This window comes from Salvelinus fontinalis, chromosome 32 (genome assembly GCF_029448725.1).
Source record: "Salvelinus fontinalis isolate EN_2023a chromosome 32, ASM2944872v1, whole genome shotgun sequence".
Classification (NCBI taxonomy): domain Eukaryota; kingdom Metazoa; phylum Chordata; class Actinopteri; order Salmoniformes; family Salmonidae; genus Salvelinus; species Salvelinus fontinalis.
In genome coordinates, this window is record NC_074696.1 from 28,822,480 (window position 1) to 28,846,304 (window position 23,825).

The 23,825-nt window shown below is 43.1% G+C and overlaps 1 protein-coding gene across 3 annotated transcripts; it reads left to right on the forward strand.

The window, feature by feature from the left end:
* On the forward strand, positions 1-23,643 carry LOC129831035 (metal regulatory transcription factor 1-like). Of its 3 annotated transcripts, none has more exons than XM_055894025.1 (11): positions 1-216; positions 2,535-3,042; positions 10,745-10,983; positions 11,372-11,503; positions 11,605-11,678; positions 13,309-13,442; positions 14,777-14,851; positions 18,733-18,790; positions 18,902-19,764; positions 21,691-21,760; positions 22,023-23,643. In XM_055894025.1, exons 2-11 carry the CDS (start codon positions 2,575-2,577, stop codon positions 22,265-22,267), a joined length of 2,358 nt encoding a protein of 785 aa, XP_055750000.1. In that variant the 5' UTR covers positions 1-216; positions 2,535-2,574; the 3' UTR covers positions 22,268-23,643. The 3 variants fall into 3 exon arrangements, with proteins under 3 accessions (XP_055750000.1, XP_055750001.1, XP_055749999.1); XM_055894024.1 differs by having other exon boundaries at positions 12-216; positions 11,605-11,684; XM_055894026.1 differs by lacking the exon at positions 14,777-14,851 and having other exon boundaries at positions 3-216; positions 11,605-11,684.
* The last annotated feature ends 182 nt before the right edge of the window (positions 23,644-23,825 follow it).

Consider the following 23,825-nt stretch of genomic DNA (forward strand, 5'->3'; position numbering starts at 1 on the left):
TTACCTGTAGTTTATTTCACGGTTGAGTGAGTTAATTCTGGGCGGAAAGAGGAAGCTGGATAAGTAGGCTGCTAGGGTAACTACGATGTTGCAACATTGTAACAACGGAGGAATTGGTGATTGAGTCCGGGTAAACAAAGCGGAAGACATTTTATAAATACTTTGATGACCTTGTAGTTGTTCTTGACTGCATTTACGTGGTGAACTTTCAAAACGGTGAGTAGTTTGGAATTGTTATTGAAACATGGCAAAATGTATGTGTTGCGTCTGCTGAGTGAGTGCTAGTAACGTTAGCAACAAGTCAAATAGTTTTGATGATAGCTAGAGCTCACCGAGGAATGCCAAGAATGTCGTTGACTTTGTATTAGGCTACTGTGGTTTCAAACTATTTAACCAAAAGTACGTTTAACCAATAGTATGTTTCTAATTTTTATGTCCAAAAATAATGCGTATGTATTTCTCATGATGGGTTACTGTTACTTGAAACCAGTGGCGGTCTGTGCTGTTTAAGATGAGGGAGGACGATTTTACTTTTCATGAGCATGGCCTTATTTCTATTACAGCACATCGGACGACTGTCATTCATATTCCATTCACCCAGTTCAGTGTAACATCGATAGGTTTAGGCTACTACACGATTCTCCAGTTTTCCCTATACACATCATGAGGTTGCTACAACCTAGCCTATGAATGAAAGTTTACATGGTAGGTGCACACAGGTGGAGAGAGAATTATGAGGAGACTGACAGTGACGAATGTACAGACAGTGACACATTCAATAACGCCTGCATCTAGCGATCTAGGGTGTAATCATTAGCCCAACAGTTGCAAACAAGTTATTTTTTGGGGGGGACAAATTCTGGTATGTTTATCCCTGTTCCATTTGCTTCCGTTTAAGAAATATTTTTCAACAAAATCGTCTGAATGAATCACGCGTATTCACGGTTCACTTTCATAGCAGCCACATTGTATTCCTTCTCGCATCTCTGCACTCCCCTCTGACCTTTCCCCTTCGCTTTTGGACATCAATGCACAACACAACAGCCTACATAGTCACCATATTAGCTAAAGTAATGTCATAGTCAACATAGCTAATAGAACTAATGCGTTAGTAAACCTGCTATAATCATGCATTAGTCATTAAGCAGTTTATCACTTTAAAAAAAGATATATATTTGAACCTTTATTTAACTAGGCAAGTCGGTTAAGAACAAATTCTTATTTACAATGACGGCCTACCCCGGCCAAACCCAGACGACACTGGGCCAATTGTGCGCCGCCCAATCGTGGCCGGTTGTGATACAGCCTGGAATCGAACCAGGGTGTCTGTAGTGACGCCTCTAGCACTGAGATGCAGTGCCTTAGACCGCTGCGTCACTCGGGAGCCAACACAACACTTACACCGGCGGGCCCCGGTGGCAATAGATTAAGAAGACCTAAAGCATACTGTAGCACGCTCAAGTGTGTAAGGTTTCCACATCACCAAGTTCAATAACCAAACACGTACAGGGAGCACAACAAGAATGCAAATGGGGAATTTATTAGGGATATTTGCACACGGGGGGATCCAGCAACCAGTTCGCAACAGGTAATCGTACAGGAGAATTCTTCCGCTTCTCACACTCTCCATAACACACGTTTCCCTCTCAGCACTCTCCCTCTTTGTGCAGCCCGCTTCTTTTATCCCCAAGCTCTCAATGGCTTAATGATCCACCGGCTTGCCTCGTTGGGGCAAGAAGTCCATATAAGGCTCGGGGATGGAGTCATCGGGCTGCAAGATATCTTCCTTCAATCACCACCCCCCTCACCTCTCCCTGCCATCTGCCACAATACCTTGACTTGGAAGAGTTCCAATGTTGTAGCCAACATTGAAAACATAGCATCCCTCTGTTTGAGCAGGGTGTTTGAGTAGGTTAAACTAGCTAGCTGCATTTGCTAGCAGTAAAACTGAAAGTGAAAAAATATTATTATCTTTCTCTCTTGCTTCTTCATTTGGGAATACATTTATTTGTTCAAAACTGTATAACTATTGTCTTTCTCTCTTTTTGAGTCAACTACTCACCACATGTTATGCACTGCAGTGCTAGCTGTAGTTTATGCTTTCAGTACTAGAATAATTATCTGATCCTTTGAGTGGACAACATGTCAGTTGCATCAGAGCTGCAAGAGCTTTGATACTTTGGAGAACGTCCTCTGGAAGTTGTATAATTACTGTCTAAGTGTATGGAAGGGGGTGAGAACCATGAGCCTCCTAGGTTTTGTATTGAAGTTAGTGTATCCAGAGGAGGACGGAAGCTTGCTGTCCTCCAGCTACACCATGGTGCGACCCTACAGAGTGCTGTTGAGGCTACTGTAGGCTTTTTTGCAAAATGGTGTGTTTTAAACTGTTATTTGGTGATGTGAATATATTTAGTATAGTTTTATCTGAAAATGATAACTTTTTAAATGTTTTACAATTGGTATTTTTAGGAAATTAACTGAGGAGCCTCAACTGATTGATACATTTTCTCCCCTCTCTTCCTCTCTCCTTTCAGTGGCAAACCAGTTAGTGTGTGTGCACCTTTGTTACCATGCATGAGGATGAATGTCCAATCCAATGAGACCATGCTCTTTGAGGAAGAGGTGGACAAGACAAGTCGGGAGGTTGAAGAGGACAATGTGTCCAGAAAGATGGTTACTGTCAACTGGGACCAATGGGACAGGTTACTGCTGCCCTCTCCACTGGACTCTGGTGTGCACAGTCTGGACACAGTGTACGACAGAACCACCGTGATGATTGAGCAAGACCCTGTGGGTTCTACAACTGACAATAAAGAGGAAGAAGAAGACCTGATGATATATCTAGACGAGGGATTTGAGACGGAGGACCGTGGAGGTCTGGAAGACCACTGGGAGGCCATGTCACAGGGGTACATCCACCACACCATCTCCCAGGACCAGATCCAGTTCACCATCAACCCTGGTTCCACACCCATGCCCCGGCACATCCAGGGGGCCACCATCACACTACACTCTGAGTGCCCAGATACCCACCACAGCGAGGTAAGCCTTTATATCCAAAGACCTGAAGACTTGTGTTAGCTCCTTGAGCTAATGCCAAGGCTTTGGCTCAGCGGGCTAACCCGTTTCAACCCCAGTTGGTCACATAAGACAGTTTAAAAATATATAATTATGGGGTAGATCAGCTTTAATATTGTAGATAGAAGCCACAATCTATCAATGCATAATTTCCAATCCCCCATATATAATTTTTTATTTATATAGATTTTTAAATATATGTATATTATTTTAAATATATTTTCCTCCTTTGTTATTTTCCCCTAAACCTACCACCCCTCCCCTAATTAGAGTAAACTAATGGACAACAATGCTTAGACTTCTACTTCCAGCTTATACATACTATATACAGTGGGGAGAACAAGTATTTGATACACTGCCGATTTTGCAGGTTTTCCTACTTACAAAGCATGTAGAGGTCTGTCATTTTTATCATAGGTACACTTCAACTGTGAGAGACAGAATCTAAAACAAAAATCCAGAAAATCACATTGTATAATTTTTAAGTAATTAATTTGCATTTTATTGCATTTTATTGTCAGTCATAACATGGCTAATAGGCTAGCGTATCTATTTATGTAGTCAGCTAAAAACATGGAGGCTAACGTTAGCTAGATAGCTAGCTGCTAGGAGGATGTCATGTAATGTAATTGGAGTAGTGGGTGAGTGACTGACTTTTTCCACTCATATCATTTTACGCTGGCTATACACAGCTAGAGATGCAGGTGTCATTTGGTTAGCAAGCAAGAACTTGAACAACTGTTATCCAGTTAGCATATCTCTTGCTTTCGCAAATTCACTCTGGTTATCTACTCCGATTTCAAAGCACTCTCGTCTGAGTGTGCCAGAGCGTAGAATAACTGATGAATTTACGAAGGCGCAACACCCGCTAGATATGAACGGTGTCAGTACACTGTAGGCAAAAAAAGTAATAGTTAGTCACGAATGAGCCTAACCAGCTCTGCTACGGCGAGTAAAATGGTCAGTGAGGTGCTCTCATTTATTTTTGGAAATGGCTATCTAATAAGCTAGCCAACTTTAGCCAGTTAGCTACAGTACCAGTCAAAAGTTTGGACACCTTCTCATTCAAGGGTTTTTCTTGTAGAATAATAGTGAAGACATCAAAACTATGAAACAACACACATGGAATCATGTATTAACCAAAAAAGGGTAAAACAAATCTAAATATATTTTAGATTTATCAAAGTAGCCACCCTTTGCCTTGATGACAGCTTTGCACGCTCTTGGCATTCTCTCAACCAGCTTCACCTGGAATGCTTTTCCAACAGTCTTGAAGGAGTTCCCACATATGCTAAGCACTTGTTGGCTACTTTTCCGTCACTCTGCGGTCCAACTCATCCCAAACCATCTTAATTGGGTTGAGGTCGGGTGATTGTGGAGGTGTTAGGATAATTAAGTTTTCATGTTCTTTAACCAATTAAATTAAATTACTCAGTCTGCTATATCAGGATTTGTAGGATACTGATAGATATAATAACAGACAGAGGCCCAGTCTACAATAGTCAAATGTTTATTTACGGGAACGTTCTCCCTATCATTTCCGGTACATTGGTTTATATACCTCACATTTCATCATAAACGTCCCTCCTCTTCTCAGATACAATGGCAACATAGTTCACAAGTTTTCTTCTCATACATTGTCCGCCACCTGTTATACAATCTACTACAAGCCCAAGGTCTTTCCCCTCCCTGGGTGGGGAGACTTCCATCGCTGTTATCAGTTTCACAGGGGTCACAAGTTGTCTGCCACAGTTCCTTGCCTACCAACAGTCCCTCTTTCTTATGGACAAACATGATTCATCAGACAGGATATAATTCTGTTAGTTATAATTCTACGTTAAATGTATATATCATTTAGTCATTATTCATCAAATTCCCATAACAGGAGGCCAGGTCATCTGATGCAGCACTCCATCTCTCTCCTTGGTCAAATAGCCCTTACAAAGCCTGGAGGTGTGACGGGTCATTGTCCTGTTGAAAAACAAATGATAGTCCCACTAAGCGTGAACCAGATGGGATAGCGTATCGCTGCAGAATGCTGGGGTGGCCATGCTGGTTAAGTGTGCCTTGAATTCTAAATAAATTACAGACAGTGTCACCAGCAAAGCACCCCCACACCATCACACCTTCTCCATGCTTCATGGTGGGAGCCACACATGCAGAGATTCCGTTCACCTACTCTGCGTCTCACAAAAACCTGGCGGTTGGAACCAAAAATCTCAAATTTGGACTCATCAGACCAAAGGACAGATTTCCGTCAGTCTAATGTCCATTGCTCGTGTTTCTTGGCCCAAGCAAGTCTCTTCTTATTATTGGTGTCCTTTAGTTGTTGTTTCTTTGCAACAATTCGACCATGAAGGACTGATTCACATCTATCACTCCAGTGTTAATGCTAAATTGTAATTATTTCGCCTCTATGGCCTATTTATTGCCTTACCTCCCTACTCTTCTACATTTGCACACACTTTACATATATTTTTTGTATTGTGTTATTGACTACGTTTGTTTGTAACTCTGTTGTTTTTGTCGCACTGCTTTGCTTTATCTTGGCCAGGTCGCAGTTATAATTGAGAACTTGTTCTCAACTGGCCTACCTGGTTAAATATAGGTGAAATAAATAAATAAAATTCACACTGTCTCTTCTGAACAGTTGATGTTGAGATGTGTCTGTTACTTGAACTCTGAAGCCTTTATTTGGGCTGCAATTTGAGGCTGGTAACTCGAATGAACTTATCTTCTTTTCCTGTGGCGGTCCTCATGAGAGCCAGTTTCATCATAGCACTTGATGTTTTTCGCGACTGCACTTGAAGAAAACGTTCAAAGTTCTTGAAATGTTCCGTATTGACTGACTTTCAGGTCTTAAAATAATGATGGACTGTCATTTCTCTATGTTTATTTGAGCTGTTCTTGCCATAATATGGACTGGGTCTTTTACCAAATAGGGCTATCTTCTGTATACCAACCCTACCTTGTCACAACACAACTGATTGCCTCAAACACATTAAGAAGGAAAGAAATTCCACAAATTAACTTTTAACAAGGCACACCTGTTAATTGAAATGCATTCCATGATGCTGGTTGAGAGAATGCCAAGAGTGTGCAAAGCTGTCAAGGCAAAGGGTGGCTATTTTAGAAGAATGTGAAATATAAATATATTTTGATTTGTTTAACACTTTTTTTTGGCTACTACATGATTCCATGTGTGTTTTTTTTATAGTTGTGATGTTTTCACTAATATTATACAGTGTAGAAAATAGTGAAAGTAAAGAAAAACCCTTGAATGAGTTGGTGTGCCCAAACTTTTGACAGGTACTGTATCTGCAGATATCCATTTAGGTGTATTTTGTGGCTTTTGGCCAATGCGTTCTAATGATTTAAAGTTGTGCTGTTTCAACTGCCTATAAACACACAGTCCAGTGTGTGGCAAATGGCTTGTTTACATAAAGGCGTACTGTAGCTCGGATTGGCTATGGCGCACCGGTCTGCGTAGACTCCGGTCTTGGACAAGACATATGTTTTTATTAGGTTTCATTTACTACTGTGTCTATTAATTGTCCAAATGCACGGCCACTTTCCCGCTCTATATTGCTGTAGAATTTTCACAAATGCGTTAGTATACGTAATTCCCAAACATTCTAAGAATTTGTGAAAATCACCATATCTAAGTGCTTGATTAATGTTTAAAAGGTGTCATTCTTCCGGGGGAGTATATGAACAGATTTGAATAAGATTTCAAGTTGCTAAAATTCTGTTAGTTCCACTTTAATAGGGCTGTATTAGTGGACCGATGTAGCATCTGTAGCACTGGGAAAAATATTTTTTCAGCACCCCCCTTGAAAATACAATTACAAAATAAGAATAAAAAATATAAGCAGCACCCCCACCCCCAAACTACATACTATGCCTGCGACCAAAAACAAGCTACATATGGGCAGTACCAAAACAAGTGATATAATGATTGTCTTTTTGCAGCTAAATCTGCCGAGTTGGGATGGTTGTATCCCCCATATACAATGCGTTGGGAAAGTATTCAGACCCCTTGACTTTTTCTACATTTTGTTACATCACAGCTTTATTCGAAAACGTATTAAATACTTTTTTCCCTCATCAATCTATACACAATACCCCATAATGACAAAGAAAAAACAGGTTTTTAGAAAGTTTAGCAAATTTATATATATATTTTTTTTTAAATACTTTATTTACATAAGTATTCACACCCTTTGCTACGAGACTAGAAATTGAGCTCAGTTGCATCCTGTTTCCATTGATCATCCTTGAGATGTTTCTACAACTTGATTGGAGTCCACCTATGGTCAATTAAATTCATTGGACATATAAGGTCCCACAGTTGACAGTGCATGTAAGAGCAAAAACCAAGCCATGAGGTCGAAGGAATTGTCCATAGAGCTCCGAGACAGGATTGTGTCGAGGCACAGATCTGGGGAACGGTACCAACAAATTGCTGTAGCATTGAAGGTCCCCAAGAACAGTGGCATCATTCTTAAATGGAAGAAGTTTGGAACCACCAAGACTCTTCCTAGAACTTGCTGCCCAGCCAAACTGAGCAATCGGGGAAAAGGGCCTTGGTCAGAGGGATGACCAAGAACCCGAATGGTCTCTCTGACAAAGATCCTGAGTTCCTCTGCGGAGATGGGAGAACCTTCCAGAAGGACAACCATTTCTGCAGCACTCCACCAATCAGGCCTTTATGGTAGCGTGGCCATATGGAAGCCACTTCTCAGTAAAAGGCACATGACAGCCCGCTTGGAGTTTGCCAAAAGTCACCTAAAGACTCTCAGACCACGAGAAACAAGATTATCTGGTCTGATGAAACTAAGATTGAACTCTTTGGCTTCTATGCCCAGTGTCGCGTTTGGAGGAAACCTGGCACCATTCCTACGGTGAAGCATGGTGGTGGCAGCGTCCTGCTGTGGGGATGTTTTTCAGCAGCAGGGATACTGGTCAGGATCGAGGGAAAGATGAACGGAGCAAAGTACAGAGATCCTTGATAAATACCTACTCCAGAGTGCTCAGGACCTCAGACTGGGGCGAAGGTTCACCTTCCAACAGGACAACGACCCTAAGCACTTAGCGAAGACAATGCAGGAGTGGCTTGGGGACAAGTCTCTCAATGTCCTTGAGTGCCCTAGCCAGAGCCCGGACTTGAACACAATCGAACATCTATGGAGAGACCTGAAAATAGCTGTGCAGCGACGCTCCCCATCCAACCTGACAGAGCTTGAGAGGATCTGCAGAGAAGAATGGGAGAAACTCCCCAAATACAGGTGTGCCAAGCTTCTTGCGTCATACCCAAGAAGACTCGAGGCTGTAATCGCTGCCTAAGGTGCTTCAACAAAGTACTGAGTACAGGGTCTGAATACGTATGTAAATGTAATATTTCTGTGTTTTTATTTTATAAATGTGCAAAATGTTCTAAAAACCAGTTTTTCCTTTGTCATTATAGGGTAGTGTGCTTAGACAATTATGTCAATTTTAGAATAAGGCTGTAACGTAACAAAATTTGGAAAAGGTCAAGGGATCTGAATACTTTCCGAATGCACTGTATATAACATTATATTGGTTGCAAGAATTTTGTATTATAATTTTAATTGGAAGAAATTGACCTTTTGAATCCGGTGTTTTGTGTATCAGTTCATAAACAATGTGCCATGGAATCGGTGCATCGGAAATCTTTTCCCAACTCTTTTCCAATCTATATGGCACAGTTGTCATTTTTTTGGTCCTTAAAAATGAAACTGGTATACTTTTTTTATTCATCACAATTGTCTTTAAACAATTTTGGTCTTTAATGCAGGGCTGACAGACAAGTTCCTTACCTTCTCCCCTTTCTACTTGCCTCCTCCATTTTTGCGGTAATGCTGCAATCAGTTGGTTGTAATTTTGGATAGAGCAAAAATTTCCATATATTTTTGTTAATTGTTTGTGTGACATAATTCCACCAGTCCTATTTATGATATTATTTACAAGGATTGTGCCATTTGTATAATTTCTCAATTATATATATATATATATATATATATATATATATATATATATATTTAAATCAATTACTGTATTTGAGTTTAACCATAATAATTGTTGTAATTTTGTTCTGTCTTTTATGGTGCATTAAACAAAAATTGCACACATGCCTGTTTTGATATCTGAGCATGTTCTGTTTTTATTTGGACATGTTGTCCGGAAAACACACTGCTGGTATCCTGGTTGTGAGGAGGAGAGGCGCCATTGCTCATTCACATAGAATGAGTATACCAAACATTAGGAACACATTCCTAATATTGAGTTGAACCCCCCCCTTTGATGTTCTTTGGTTGGTAGACCATTCTTGATACACACAGGAAACTTGAGTGTGAAAACCCCAGCAGCATTGCAGTTCTTGACACAAACCGGTGTGCCTGGCACCTACTACCGTACTATGTTCAAAGGCACTTACATTTTTTTGTCTTGCCTACTCACCCTCTGAATACCACAAATACACAATCAATGTCTCAAGGCTTAAAAATTATTTAACCTGTCCTTTCCACTTAATTTCCACTGATTTAAAGTAGATTTAACAAGTGATATCAATAAGGGAGCATAGCTTTCACCTGGATTCACCTGGTCAGTCTGTCATGGAAAGAGCAGGTGTTCTTAATGTCCCAGCCATTATGTCCTGAAGGATGTTGCAAGGCTATAGCTAGGCAGACCCATTTGTAGTATTCTTTTAAATTACACCATGTTGAGAGTGTAGGCATCAACCCTTAGGGTAAACATTACATCGGGTTGGTCAGGCTCACACATGTGATGTCATATGGTGTGCATTCTCAATCTGTGAATAACTGACAGACCCTCTTTGGCATATCACATATCACACCCCTAAGAAACAAGGGTTCCAAAAATGTTCTTTAGCTGTCCTCATAGGAGAACCCTTTTTGGTTCCAGGTAAAATCCTTTTGGGTTCCATGTAGATAGAACCCTTTTGCACAGAGGATTCTTCATGGAACCCAAAAGGGTTCTGCCAGGAACGAAAAAGGGTTATTCAAAGGGTTCTCTTATGGGCACAGCCGAAGAACCATTTTAAGTTTTGAATAGCACCTTTTTTTTCTAAGTGTAGAACATGGAAGGGAGTAAGATGTCATTAAGTCACATCATCACTGAGAAAATAGACCATGCTAGGTTAGCAGCAGCACCATGTTCTGTGAAGGCGACAAGCCAACTGTTATGATGAAGTCAGTGAGTGAGAGGAAGAGACAGGAGAGGGGATTGGTTTGGGGCGGTGAAATTGGGCCATCCCGGGAACTAGCTCTGAAGCTTCTGTTTTCCCTCATCAGCCTCTCCCATCCAGAACCAATGAGTCATTATCTCAAGTTCTCTGCAGATGTCGAGATGAGAGGAATATTTCACTGCTCTCTATGCTCTACAGCCTCTTGGTTCTCTTTCTGGGAAGCTAATTAGGTCTCATTCATACATGTGCACTTCAATCTTCTCATATAAACCAATACAGCTAATTCCTTTCCATACTTGATGTAATGCTTGTCAAGTGTTACGTACCGGTAATTGCCATGAACACTTCTTACATGTTAAGCGTATGTTTATGTATGTGGTGGTGTTCCATCTTTTCGACATAGGCAAAGAGTTGTTATATAAACTGTCTGTTCTGCAGGTGAAGCGTTACCAGTGTCTATACAAGGACTGTACTCGTACCTACAGCACAGCAGGGAACCTGCGGACCCACCAGAAGAGACACAGAGGAGAATACACATTTGTCTGCAACCAGTTGGGCTGTGACAAGGCCTTCCTCACCTCCTACAGTCTAAAGATCCACGTCCGCGTTCACACCAAGGAGAAACCCTTCGAATGTGATCAACAGGGCTGTGAGAAGGCCTACAACACACTGTACAGGTAAGAGTTAGACCAGTGTTTTCCAAACCATTGAATAGGCAGAGCAGGTACTCCAACCTAGCTGTCTTGCCTCCCCACATTTTTTCTTAGTAGATTATTTCCAGGCCCACTGGCACCAAAATTGTCAACTGAAAGCAATCGTAGTCAAACGATTGTAATCAAATCAGAGGGTAGTCTTCCTGCCATGGAATAAGAGAAGTGTCACGGGATGTTTCATAAGTTCGGCACTCTCCTGACCCCCCCGACCTCAAAGTTAATGAACATATCCTAATGGTCTTTGGTATGTTGACCCCAAGTAAAGCCACAGCTCTGTGACTATCTGTTGGTGTGCTGAACTGCAAACATCAGCTGTGTCAATTCCATCTGTTGTGATTGTGTTGATGTGCAGGCTAAAAGCCCACCAGAGACTGCACACAGGGAACACGTTTAACTGTGAGTCAGATGGATGCACCAAGTACTTCACCACCCTGAGTGACCTGAGGAAACACATCCGGACACACTCCAAGGAGAAGCCCTTCAGGTGAGCTCACAAGTTTTCAGTGGGTTGAATGAACAAATGAACGCATGCACGAATGCATAAATGGACACAAATAACCTAATTTTGTGTTGTTTTCTCCCCAGGTGTGATAATCCTGGCTGTTACAAGACTTTCACCTCTAGTGACCATCTCCAAACACACTTCCTGGGACACACAGGTACAGGTGTGTATAACAGCAATTGTGCGGAGAGAGTGGGGATACATAACATGCTCCTTTAGCTCAAACCCTGTTTATTTTGAAATAAGACTAGGAAGAGTTGAAAACCGTTTGTCCAGAGATTCAGATACAACAATACGTTGTAGCACTTCTCTTTCCTCCCTGCTACGCTTTACTGAGTATTCCTAATGGAGTATGGCTTCCTCTACTATGTGTGTGTGTGTGTGTGTGTGTGTTGAAAACATCAGAGTTTATTTCAGCCCAGTAGATAGGCCTTACAACCGCTCATCTCCCCAGATTCTTATTGGCCCATTTATTTTCCTAACGCCCTGTCAGTGAATCCTGGTGAGCCTATTTATCCACAACCAGCAGAGTGCTGAGATCACACATACATAAGAGGATGGCTTCAATGTAGCAGATACATGCTATGGCATGGAATGTAGAGTAGAGACACTACCCATTGACAACACTGACTGCATAATGACACGCACACACACACACACACACAAAACAGTCCCAAAAGTCCAAACCCCATCAATCTGGCGCTTCAGCCAGGCTCAAGCAAACGCTCATGTATTTGTAGTAAATCAAATACTATTTGAACCCAAGTCTGATTGCTGCTGCTGTTGTTGTGGTGGAGCTTGGTGGTGAAGAACACAGCTATTAATACTGCTGCTTCCTCTGGGGCCCTGGCTCGCTCACTCTCTGTCCTCTCTCTCTCTCTCTCTTTCTCTCTCTCTCTTTCTCTCTCTCTCTTTCTCTCTCTCTCTTTCTCTCTCTCTCTTTCTCTCTCTCTCTTTCTCTCTCTCTCTTTCTCTCTCTCTCTTTCTCTCTTTCTCTCTCTCTCTTTCTCTCTTTCTCTCTCTCTCTCTCTCTCTTTCTCTCTCTCTCTTTCTCTCTCTCTCTTTCTCTCTCTCTCTTTCTCTCTTTCTCTCTCTCTCTTTCTCTCTTTCTCTCTCTCTCTCTCTTTCTCTCTCTCTCTTTCTCTCTCCCATCAAATGTACACACACATAGACACAGATCAAATATACACACACATACATACTTGTTTGCTCTCACACTACATTCTGACTATAACACTGTCTGTCATTTGTCTTTCTAGCCTGTTCCTCTGATACCAGAGAACCCAACAAACTATTCCTCCCTTCGAGGAGCTATGAGTATCAGATGGGGTCTCTTTAGTTAACCATTGCATGTGATCTGTGAATGCATGGAGACATCTGTAAACTCACATTGATTTCAGAGGCTGAGGAAACATGGTCAGCTGTTTGGTTGGCTTCCCACTGGAAGTTTCCATCTGTAAGATGCAGAACTGCTTGTCTGTGCGTGCCTGTTTCTCAGACAACGTTAGTGGCTGGAACCTCCTTGCCCTTTTCCCCAAAAAACACAGGCCTCAAGGCACTAAAACGTCTACGTCACCATAGTCATGTTATTAATGTTACTTGTCATTATGCATGGTCTTGTATATTGCTGACAGTATTTCTATATTCTCTCACCTTCAACCATGAGGCTAAGAGTTGTGGATGCAATTACCTTTCTATCTCCAAGCTGGGACTATTTCTCAAATTATGTGGCTGGAAGAGAGACCAATAAAAGTAATGTGTGTGTGTGTGTGTGTTATTTCTCCTAGGCGAGCCACCCCTCCTTCAGGTGGACACAGACGGTGATAACTCCCTAAGCTCCTCCAACAGCCTTAGGGACAACATCAAAGGTCACGACCCTGGACCGTCAGCTGACATCACTGACAGCCACTCTCTCTCAGAGGTGAGTCCTCCCACCATGTGACTGAAAATGGCACTTAATGATGCTTTGACAATGACACATTTAATCTGTTTCTGTCTCATACAGTGGCTTGCGAAAGTATTCACCCCCCTTGGCATTTTACCTATTTTGTTGCCTTACAACCTGGAATTCAAATGGATTTTTGGGGGGGGTTGTATCATTTGATTTGATTTACACAACATGCCTACCACTTTGAAGATGCAAAATATTTTTTATTGTGAAACAAACAAGAAATAAGACACAAAAACTGAAAACTTCAGCGTGCATAACTATTCACCCCCTCAAAGTCAACACTTTGTAGAGCCACCTTTTGCAGCAATTACAGCTGCAAGTCTCTTGAAGTATGTCTCTGTAAGCTTGGCACATCTAGCCACTGGGATTTTTGCCCATTCTTCAAGGCAAAACTGCTTCAGCTCCTTCAAGTTGGATGGGTTCTCAAATGGATTGAGGTCTGGGCTTTGACTAGGACATTCCAAGGCATTTAAATGTTTCCCCTTAAACCACTCGAGTGTTGCTTTAGCTGTATGCTTAGGGTCATTGTCCTGCTGGAAGGTGAACCTCTGTCCCAGTCTCAAATCTCTGGAAGACTGAAACAGGTTTCCCTCAAGAATTTCCCTGTATTTAGCGCCATCCATCATTCCTTAAATTCTGACCAGTTTCCCAGTACCTGCCGATGGAAAAACAACTATTCCTCCCCACAGCATGATGCTGAAACCACCATGCTTCACTGTGGGGATGGCGTTCTCGGGGTGATGAGAGGTGTTGGGTTTGCGCCAGACATAGCGTTTTCCTTGATGGCCAAAAAGCTACATTTTAGTCTCATCTGACCAGAGTACCTTCTTCCATATGTTTGGGGAGTTTCCCACATGCTTTTGGCGAACCACAAACAGGTTTGCTTATTCTTTTCTTGAAGCAATGGCTTTTTGTTCTGGCCACTCTTCCGTAAAGCACAGCTCTGTGGAGTGTACGGCTTGAAGTGGTCCAATGGACAGATAGGGGGGGGGGATTTTGAATTTTTTTAAACAGGTATTTGTTTTCCATTTCACGTCACCAATTTGGACTATTTTGTGTATATCCATTACATGAAATCCAAATAAAAATCAATTTAAATTACAGGTTGTAATGCAACAAAATAGGAAAACGCCAAGGGTGTAAATGCTTTTGCAAGGCACTGTATGTGTCAAGTCTATTACTGATCCAATATCAATACAATCAATACATTTGCTCTATTTTTCTCCAGTTTAAATCTGTTCTCAACTTGCAGTTATCTCTAATCACCTCTTATAATCAATCAATAATCCTGTTTTGAAACACAGGATTTGAATCCTCGTTCCCCATGTCTCAGTGATATGAGCCTGATTTCCACTGATTCTCAGCTCAGAGAAAATAATGTAAGTCATTTTGTACCTCTTTCTTTCCACATTTTCAATATCACACACTGAGTCTGAATCAAAATATCACCATTCAATATATCTTAAAAACATGCATACAGTTAGCACTATGCTATTGGCTATATAGACGCTATTAGAGACCACAGCCATGTCTCTGGTCTAACTATACATGTCAATGTTGTTCATACTGTATGGTAATGTAAATATAATATGGTAACTAAGACAGGTACTGTACAGTGCCTTCGGAAAGTATTCAGACCCCTTGACTTTTCCCAGTCTTATTCTAAAATGGATGAAAAGATAAATAAAAAATCCCCATAATGACAAAGCAAAAACAGGTTGTTAGAAATGTTAGCTAATTTATTACAAATAAAAAATGGAAATATTACATTTACGTAAGTGTTCAGACCCTTTACTCAGTACTTTGTTGAAGCACCTTTGGCAGCGATTACAGCCTTGTGTCTTCTTGGGTATGACGCTACAAGCTTGACACACCTGTATTTGAGGTGTTTCTCTCATTCTTCTCTGCAGATCCTCTCAAGCTCTGTCAGGTTGGATGGGGAGTGTCGCTGCACAGCTATTTTCAGGTCTCTGCAAAGATGATAGATTGGGTGCAAGTCCGGGCTCTGGCTGGGCCACTCAAGGACATTGAGAGACTTGTCCCCAAGGCACTCCTGCATTGTCTTGGCTGTGTGCTTAGGGTCGTTGTCCTGTTGGAAGGTGAACCTTCGCCCTAGTCTGAGGTCCTGAGTGCTCTGGAGCAGGTTTTCATCAAGGATCTCTCTGTACTTTGCTCTGTCTCTCGATCCTGACCAGTCCCTGCCACTGAAAAACATCCCAACAGCATGATGCTGCCACCACTATGCTTCACCCTAGGGATGGTTACAGGTTTCCTCTAGACGTGACACTTGGCATTCAGGCGAAAGAGTTCAATCTTTGTTTAATTAGACCAGAGAATCTTGTTTCTCATGGTCTGAGAGTCTTTAGGTGCCTTTTGGCAAACTCCAATCGGGCTGTCATGTGCCTTTTACTGAGGAGTGGCTTCCGTCTGCCCACTCCACCATAAAGGCCTGATTGGTGGAGTGCTGCAGAAATGGTTGTCCTTATGGAAGATTGTCACATCTCCACAGAGGAACTCAGGATCTTTGTCAGAGAGACCATTCGGGTTCTTGGTCACCTTCCTGACCAAGGCCCTTCTCCCCCGATTGCTCAGTTTGGCCGGGCGGCCAGCTCTAGGAAGAGTCTCGGTAGTTCCAAACTTCTTCCATTTAATACTGATGGAGGCCACTGTTTTCTTGGGGACCTTCAATGCTGCAGACATGTGTTGGTACCCTTCCCTAGATCTGTGCCTTGACACAATCCTGTCTCGGAGCTCTACGGACAATTACTTCCACCTGATGGCTTGGTTTTTGCTCTTACATGCATTGTCAACTGTGGGACCTTATATAGGCAGGTGTGTGCCTTTCCAAATCATGTGCAATAAATTGAATTTACCACAGGTGGATTCCAATCAAGTTTTAGAAACATCTCAAGGATGATCAATGGAGACTGCATGCACCTGAGCTCAATTATTAGTCACGGAGCAAAGGTTCTGAATATTTACAGTACCAGTCAAAAGTTTGGACACACCTACTCATTCCAGTGTTTTTATTTGTACCTTTTTTGTACATTGTAGAATAATAGTGAAGACATCAAAACTTTGAAATAACACACATGTAGGTACCAAAAAAGTGTTAAACAAATCAACATTTATTTTATATTTCAGATTCTACAAAGTAGCCACCCTTTGCCTTGATGACAGCTTTGCACACACTTGGCATTATCTCAACCAGATTCATGAGGTAGTCACCTGGAAAGCATTTCAATTAACATGTGGGCCTTGTTAAAAGTTAATTTGTGGAATTTCTTTCCTTCTTAATGTGTTTGAGCCAATCCGTTGTGTCGTGACAAGGTAGAGGTGCTATACAGAAGATAGCCCTATTTGGTAAAAGGCCTAGTCCATATTATGGCAAGAACAGCTCAAATAAGCAAAGACATGAAGGTAAGTCAATCTGAAAAATGTCAAAAACTTTGAAAGTTTCTTCAAGTGCAGTCGCAAAAACCATCAAGAGCTATGAGGAAACTTGCTCTCATGAGGACCGCCACAGGAACGGAAGACCCAGAGGATAAGTTCATTAGAGTTAACTGCACCTGAGATTACAGCCCAAATAAATGCTTCAGAGTTCAAATACCAGACACATCTCAACATCACCTGTTCAGAGGAGACTGTGTGAATCAGGATTTCATGGTCGAATTGCTGCAAAGAAACTTCTACTAAAGGACACCAATAAGAAGAAGAATAGACTTGCTTGGACCAAGAAACATGAGCAATGGTCATTAGACCAGTGGAAATCTGTCCTTTGGTCTGATGAGTCCAAATCTGAGATTTTTGGTTCCAACTGCATGTCTTTGTGAGACGCAGAGTAGGTGAACGGATGATCTCCGCATTTGTGGGTCCCACCGTGAAGCATGGAGGAGGTGGTGTGATGGTGTGCGGGTGCTTTGCTGGTGATACTGTCTATGATTTATTTAGAATTCAAGTCACACTTAACCAGCATGGCTACCACAGCATTCTGCAGCGATATGCCATACCATCTAGTTTGCGCTTAGTGGGACTATCACTTGTTTTTCAACAGGACAATGACCCAACACACCTCCAGGCTGTGTTAGGGCTATTTGACCAAGAAGGAGAGGATGGAGTGCTGCATCAGATAACATGGCCTCCACAATCACCCAACCTCAACCCAATTGAGATGGTTTGGGATGAGTTGTACCGCAGAGTGAAGGAAAAGCAGCCAACAAGTGCTCAGCATATGTGGGAACTCCTTCAAGACTGTTGGAAAAGCATTCCTCATGAAACTGGTTGAGAGAATGCTAAGAGTGTGCAAAGCTGTGATCAAGTCAAAGGTTGGCTTCTTTGAAGAATCTCAAAAATAAAATATAATGTGATTTGTTTAACACTTTTTTGGTTACTACTTGATTCCATATGTGTTATTTCATAGCTTTGATGTCTTCTACTATTATTATGTAGAAAATAGTAGAAATAAAAATAAATAAAAACCCTTGAATGAGTAGGTGTGTCCAAACTGTTGATGGGTATTGTATGTAAATATGGTATTTCAGATTTCTATTTTTAAGGACTTTGCAAAAAATCTTTTTGCTTTGTCATTATTCAGTATTGTCGGTAGATTAATTCAGGGAACAAAATCAGTTAATACATTTTAGAATAAGGCTGCAATGTAACAAAATGTTTAAAAAGTCAAGGTCGGGGCCTCCCGGGTGGGGCAGTGGTCTAGGGCACTGCATTGCAGTGCTATCTGCGTCACCAGAGTCTCTGGGTTCGCCCCCAGGCTCTGTCGCAGCCGGCCGCGACCGGGAGGTCCGTGGGGCGACGCACAATTGGGCTAGCGTCGTCCGGGTTAGGGAGGGTTTGGCCGGTAGGGATTTCCTTGTCTCATCGCGCTCCAGCGACTCCTGTGGCGGGCTGGGCGCAGTGCGCGCTAACCAAGGGGGCCAGGTGCACGGTGTTTCCTCCGACACATTGGTGCGGCTGGCTTCCGGGTTGGAGGCGCGCTGTGTTAAAGAAGCAGTGCGGCTTGGTTGGGTTGTGCTTCGGAGGACGCATGACTTTCGACCTTCGTCTCTCCCGAGCCCGAACGGGAGTTGTAGCGATGAGACAAGATAGTAATTACTAGCGATTGGATACCACGAAAATTGGGGAGAAAAGGGGATAAAATTTAATAAAAAATAAAAAAAATTCAAGGTCTGAATACGTTTTGGTCAAGGCAACTGTAGGCTGGCTTTTCTAACGTTACTCTGCTGCTGTCTTTTCCCTGTGGCAGTCTGATGCCCTGGATCTGATGTTTGAGTTGCTGTTTCAAGACAAGCCCCAGACACAGGGTGAGTACTGTACTATGTTGTGGTGAACACCACCAGTGCTTTGTCATCTAAATGACTTGTCTCCTGTTTAGCCCTTCAAACCCCTTATTTCCTCTCCCCTATTTTCTCCAGGTGTGTCGTCGTTGGCAGCGCCCTCATGTAGTTTGGAGAACCCATCTCCAACCGTGGTGCTCCCAGAAGCATCACCCTGTTTTATCTCTACCTGTCCTGCCCCCTCTGACTCTCTCCCTGGTGAACCCTGTCCTGTACCCCAGCCCATCGCTGTCCTCACCCCTGGTGAACCCTGTCCAGTTCCTGTCGCTGTCTCTCCCATGATCAGTGAAATAACTCAACATGATGTGAATCCAGAACAGCTGTCCAACCAGAGCCTATTACAACAGCCAGCCGCATCCGTCTATTACCAACCTAGCTCCAATCAGAGCCTACTACCACAGCCAACCAACCAGAGCCTCCTTCCACAGCAGAGCCTACGACTAGAGCTAACCACCACCCTCCATTCACAACCAGGCTCCACCCAGCGCCTCCTACTAGAGCCAACCACCACCCTCCATTCACAACCAGGCTCCACCCAGCGCCTCCTACTAGAGCCAACCACCACCCTCCATTCACAACCAGGCTCCACCCAGCGCCTCCTACTAGAGCCAACCACCACCCTCCATTCACAACCAGGCTCCACCCAGCGCCTCCTACTAGAGCCAACCACCACCCTCCATTCACAACCAGGCTCCACCCAGAGCCTACTACTACAGCCAGCTGAGACGCCTTCCATCTATTCGCAACCAGGCCCATACCCTCCACCCCCCAGCTCCTCCATCCAGGCCCCACTAACACCCCTTTCCCTGGGGCACTTTGCTCCTCCTACTGTCCCTGCCCAGAGTACCCTCCAGCCCCTGACCTTGTCCACACAGAACCTCCAGTGGCTGTTTAACAGTGTCAATGACCAGAGGCAGCGGGACACACAGACACAGCTTTTAGTAAGTCATCATTAACAAGTTACTAATACGTTATTATAATTATTACAAGTTAGGCCCGTTATAAGCTACACTACATGACCAAAGCTATGTGGTCACCTGCTCGTCGAACATCTCATTCCAAATTCATGGGCATTAATATGGAGTTGGTCCACCATTTCCTGCTATAACAGCCTCCACTCTTCTGGGAAGGCTTTCCACATTGCTGCGTGGACTTGCGTCCATTCAGCCAGAAGAGCATTAGTGATTATTGGGCGATTAGGCCTGGCTCGCAGTCGGCTTTCCTATTCATCCCAAAGGTGTTCGATGGGGTTGAGGTCAGGGCTCTGTGCAGACCAGTCAAGTTATTCCACACCGATCTCGACAAACCATTTCTGTATGGACCTCGCTTTGTGCACGAGGGCATTGTCATGCTGAAACAGGAAAGGGCCTTCCCCAAATTGTTGCCACAAAGTTGGAAGCACAGAATCATCTAGAATGTCACTGTATGCTGTAGCATTAAGATTTCCCTTCACTGGGCCTCCCGGGTGGCGCAGTGGTCTAGGGCACTGCATCGCAGTGCTAACTGCGCCACCAGAGTCTCTGGGTTCGCGCCCAGGCTCTGTCGCAGCCGGCCGCGACCGGGAGGTCCGTGGGGCGACGCACAATTGGCATAGTGTCGTCCGGGGTAGGGAGGGTTTGGCCGGTAGGGATATCCTTGTCTCATTGCGCTCCAGCGACTCCTGTGGCGGGCCGGGCGCAGTGCGCGCCAACCAAGGGGGCCAGGTACACGGTGTTTCCTCCGACACATTGGTGCGGCTGGCTTCCGGGTTGGAGGCGCGCTGTGTTAAGAAGCAGTACGGCTGGTTGGGTTGTGCTTCGGAGGACGCATGGCTTTCGACCTTCGTCTCTCCCGAGCCCGTACGGGAGTTGTAGCGATGAGACAAGGTAGTAATTACTAGCGATTGGATACCACGAAAATTGGTGAGAAAATGGGATAAAAAATAAAAAATAAATAAATCAAAAAAAGATTTCCCTTCACTGGAACTAAGGGGCCCGAATCATGAAAAACAGCCCCAGACCATTATTCCTCCTCCACCAAAATGTTGGCACTATGCATTGCGGCAGGTAGCGTTCTCCTGGCATCCGCCAAACCTAGATTAATCTGTCGTACTGCCAGATGGTGAAGCTTGATTCATCACTCCAGAGATTGCATTTCCACTGCTCCAGAGTCCAATGGTGGCGAGCTTTACACCAAGCCAGATGACGCTTGGCATTGCGCATGTTGATCTTAGGCTTGTGTGCGGCAGCTCGGTCATGGAAACCCATTTCACGAAGCTCTCGATGAACAGTTCTTGTGCTGACGTTGCTTCCAGAGGGAGTTTGGAACTCGGCAGTGAGTGTTGCAACCGAGGACAGATGATTTTTCGCGCTACGCGGTTCCGCACTCACCAGTCCCGTTCTGTGAGCTTGTGTGGCCTACCACACAACGGGTGTGGCTGAAATAGCTGAATCCACTAATTTGAAGGGGTGTCCTCACACTTTTGTGTGTGTGTATATATATTATAACAGCTAATACATTTAGATTTGCTAGCAGATGTTGGTCTAATAATATCACGTTCCTTCATGTTTTTATAGGCACATTTTTTATGAATTGATCTTTTTGTTGTCCGTATTTATTGGTGTCATTATTCTAGATGATTTATTGAAACCTGGAGTGCAGTAAAGCCAGCTAATTAGAATATGGAGAGGGTCGTCCAATCACTGGCCTTTTCATTAGGCTATGGAGAGGGACTGTCCAATCACTGGCGTGCTGGATCTCATCCAGTCCAGCTGTTCATTGACCATCAGTTGTTTTAATGAAACTTTCCTCTTTTTAGCCACGAGGCATTGGCGTTCTGTTAATCATATGCTGAACATGCTGTCTTCTCTTGTCCTGTTGAATTTCAGCAACAACACAGTGTCTCGACACAAGAGAAGCTCTATTTCACCACAGCAATACCTATGGGAGGGAACACAGGTAATTTACTGAGATTCATCTTTTACTTTGTTATATTTACCGATATAAACCTCTGATGTATTTAGGTGTGCTTTTTACACTATTATTCTACATTTTGATAATTTCAATGAATTTGATCGCTAAACATTATCATTTGCAGAGCTGTAGATATTGTAATGCTACCTACAAGACCGTATCTGTGAGGTTGTTGCACTGTACAATTTTTATGGATGCATGACTTTTTAAAACCGTTATTTGACGTGCCCTCTGTCTTGTGTTCTAGGGACAGCTCTGCAACAGCTAGGCCTGCGTCTGCCTGTCATCATCATCAGACAGGGAGAGTCATGCCAGTGTCGGTGCCCCTGCAGAGATGGCAGCACAGCATCAGACACAGAGAAACAGACTGGTTGTCAACCTACTGGTGAACCCTCTGGTGCCCAGGTCAAGCAGCCCCAGGACCTATCAACCCAGGACCCACCGCCACAGCCCCAGCAGCCTCAACCTCCACCTCCACCTGTACCTCCTTGATGAAAATTCAAGTCAAACTTTTGATAGTGAAGAAACTGTTCCTGTTACTTATCCACCTGAGACATCTTATATGCACTGTGCTGTGTACTTAACTCTTTCTGTTGTTAATACCTAGTTCAGGATCAGGTCTCCCTACCCTGTCCCCATAACCTTAACCAACAGTAACCCCATACTAGTTGCTGAGGGTAGAAAGCAATCAAATGCTGCATTTCAGTGTAGATCGGGTCAATGCAGGTTATCTACAGTTTTTTATTTTGATTTATGACATGTCTGGTAGCGTTCAATTATGAGTTGGGCTAGAACAGTGGCTGGCCGCTGAGTGTAGTGTGGTAAACATTTGACTCAAGCACAAATCCTCTGTAGCAATATTCCACTTTACATCTAGTCCCGCTGGAAACATTAAGGGTGACATTTATTTTTGATGGCACAGAAAGAAAAAGCGTTGCACGGGGAATATCACTCCCCATGCAGTACTTGGCATTGCAGTTTTTGTCAAATGTTTGTGAACTGCTAAATGTTCTGGGATGGTGTGCGGCATGTGTCTGTTCCATTTCTTTATGAACCTGCAAATGATCTGGAGATGTAAGTGCTGCTATAACAATACAGTGTATTTAGACATGAGCAAACTAACCTGGCAAAGAACACATTTTGAGTTTTTCTTGAATGTTCAAAATATAACTGTTTTTAACATTTCATTTTCTATGTAATGTCATCTGTTTACTGTTTATTTACTTACTGCCATTTTGATCAGAGGGACAGGTTAGCTGAGGTGACTGCATCAGGCTCCCTGTGGAGCTCTGAAGAGTTTATATATGTTTTTCAGAACAAAAAATCCCTTTGATTTTGCCTCTTTGAATCTTGTTCTGCATTATTGAACTAGCTTAATTGGCTTCCTGTTTTTAAATGCTTTGGTTTGGAACTCTGAGTGGCAGAATTCCCTTGACGATGTTGCCCTGGCCAACCCTGCTGCTTTTAGATGCGTTTCCTTTCTCTCTCTGTTGTGCTGTTCTTTTTTTCTGTTGTGACTTTCTGTCACTGGCCATTAGGTTGAACAATGTTTTCAAATGACCTTAATATTCTAAAGCTGTTAATGAGTTAACAGAGGGAAACATAATTTTTCGGTTGGCGGTTTTTCCTCTCATGCTTCTGCTTAGCTAGCCTGGTGGATGCATGCAGTTTGATCAAGGATGAACAAGCTCTCTATGGATGACGCTAACCTAGAATCCAAACTGATATAGTCCCTTTCATCATTGTGGAATGAAGAATATCAGTTTGGAGTCCAGGCACAGATGTTACTGGACTCAAAGAAAGTCAATGATTTCTTTATTCATTCCCTCCCACTGTCTTGTCAGTCAAATTCTATTTTCATCCGTCTATCTCTGTATTCTCTGTCTCTCTCTCTCAGTTCACTGCCCTTCGACGGGTGACATTCTGAGGTACGAACCATTGATCTATAATGGTATGAACACATCATCTGAACCATTGAGCTATAATGGTAGGAACACCTCATCTGAACCATTGATCTATAATGGTATGAACACATCATCTGACCCTTTGA

Bases quoted from the DNA above. Each gene is read 5' to 3' on its own strand.
- LOC129831035 (XM_055894024.1), top strand. From the start codon at position 2,575: ATGAGGATGAATGTCCAATCCAATGAGACCATGCTCTTTGAGGAAGAG. The intron at 13,443-14,776 runs GTGAGTCCTCCC...TTTGAAACACAG, and splicing joins ACAGCCACTCTCTCTCAGAG to GATTTGAATCCTCGTTCCCC. The intron at 18,791-18,901 runs GTGAGTACTGTA...TATTTTCTCCAG, and splicing joins AGACAAGCCCCAGACACAGG to GTGTGTCGTCGTTGGCAGCG.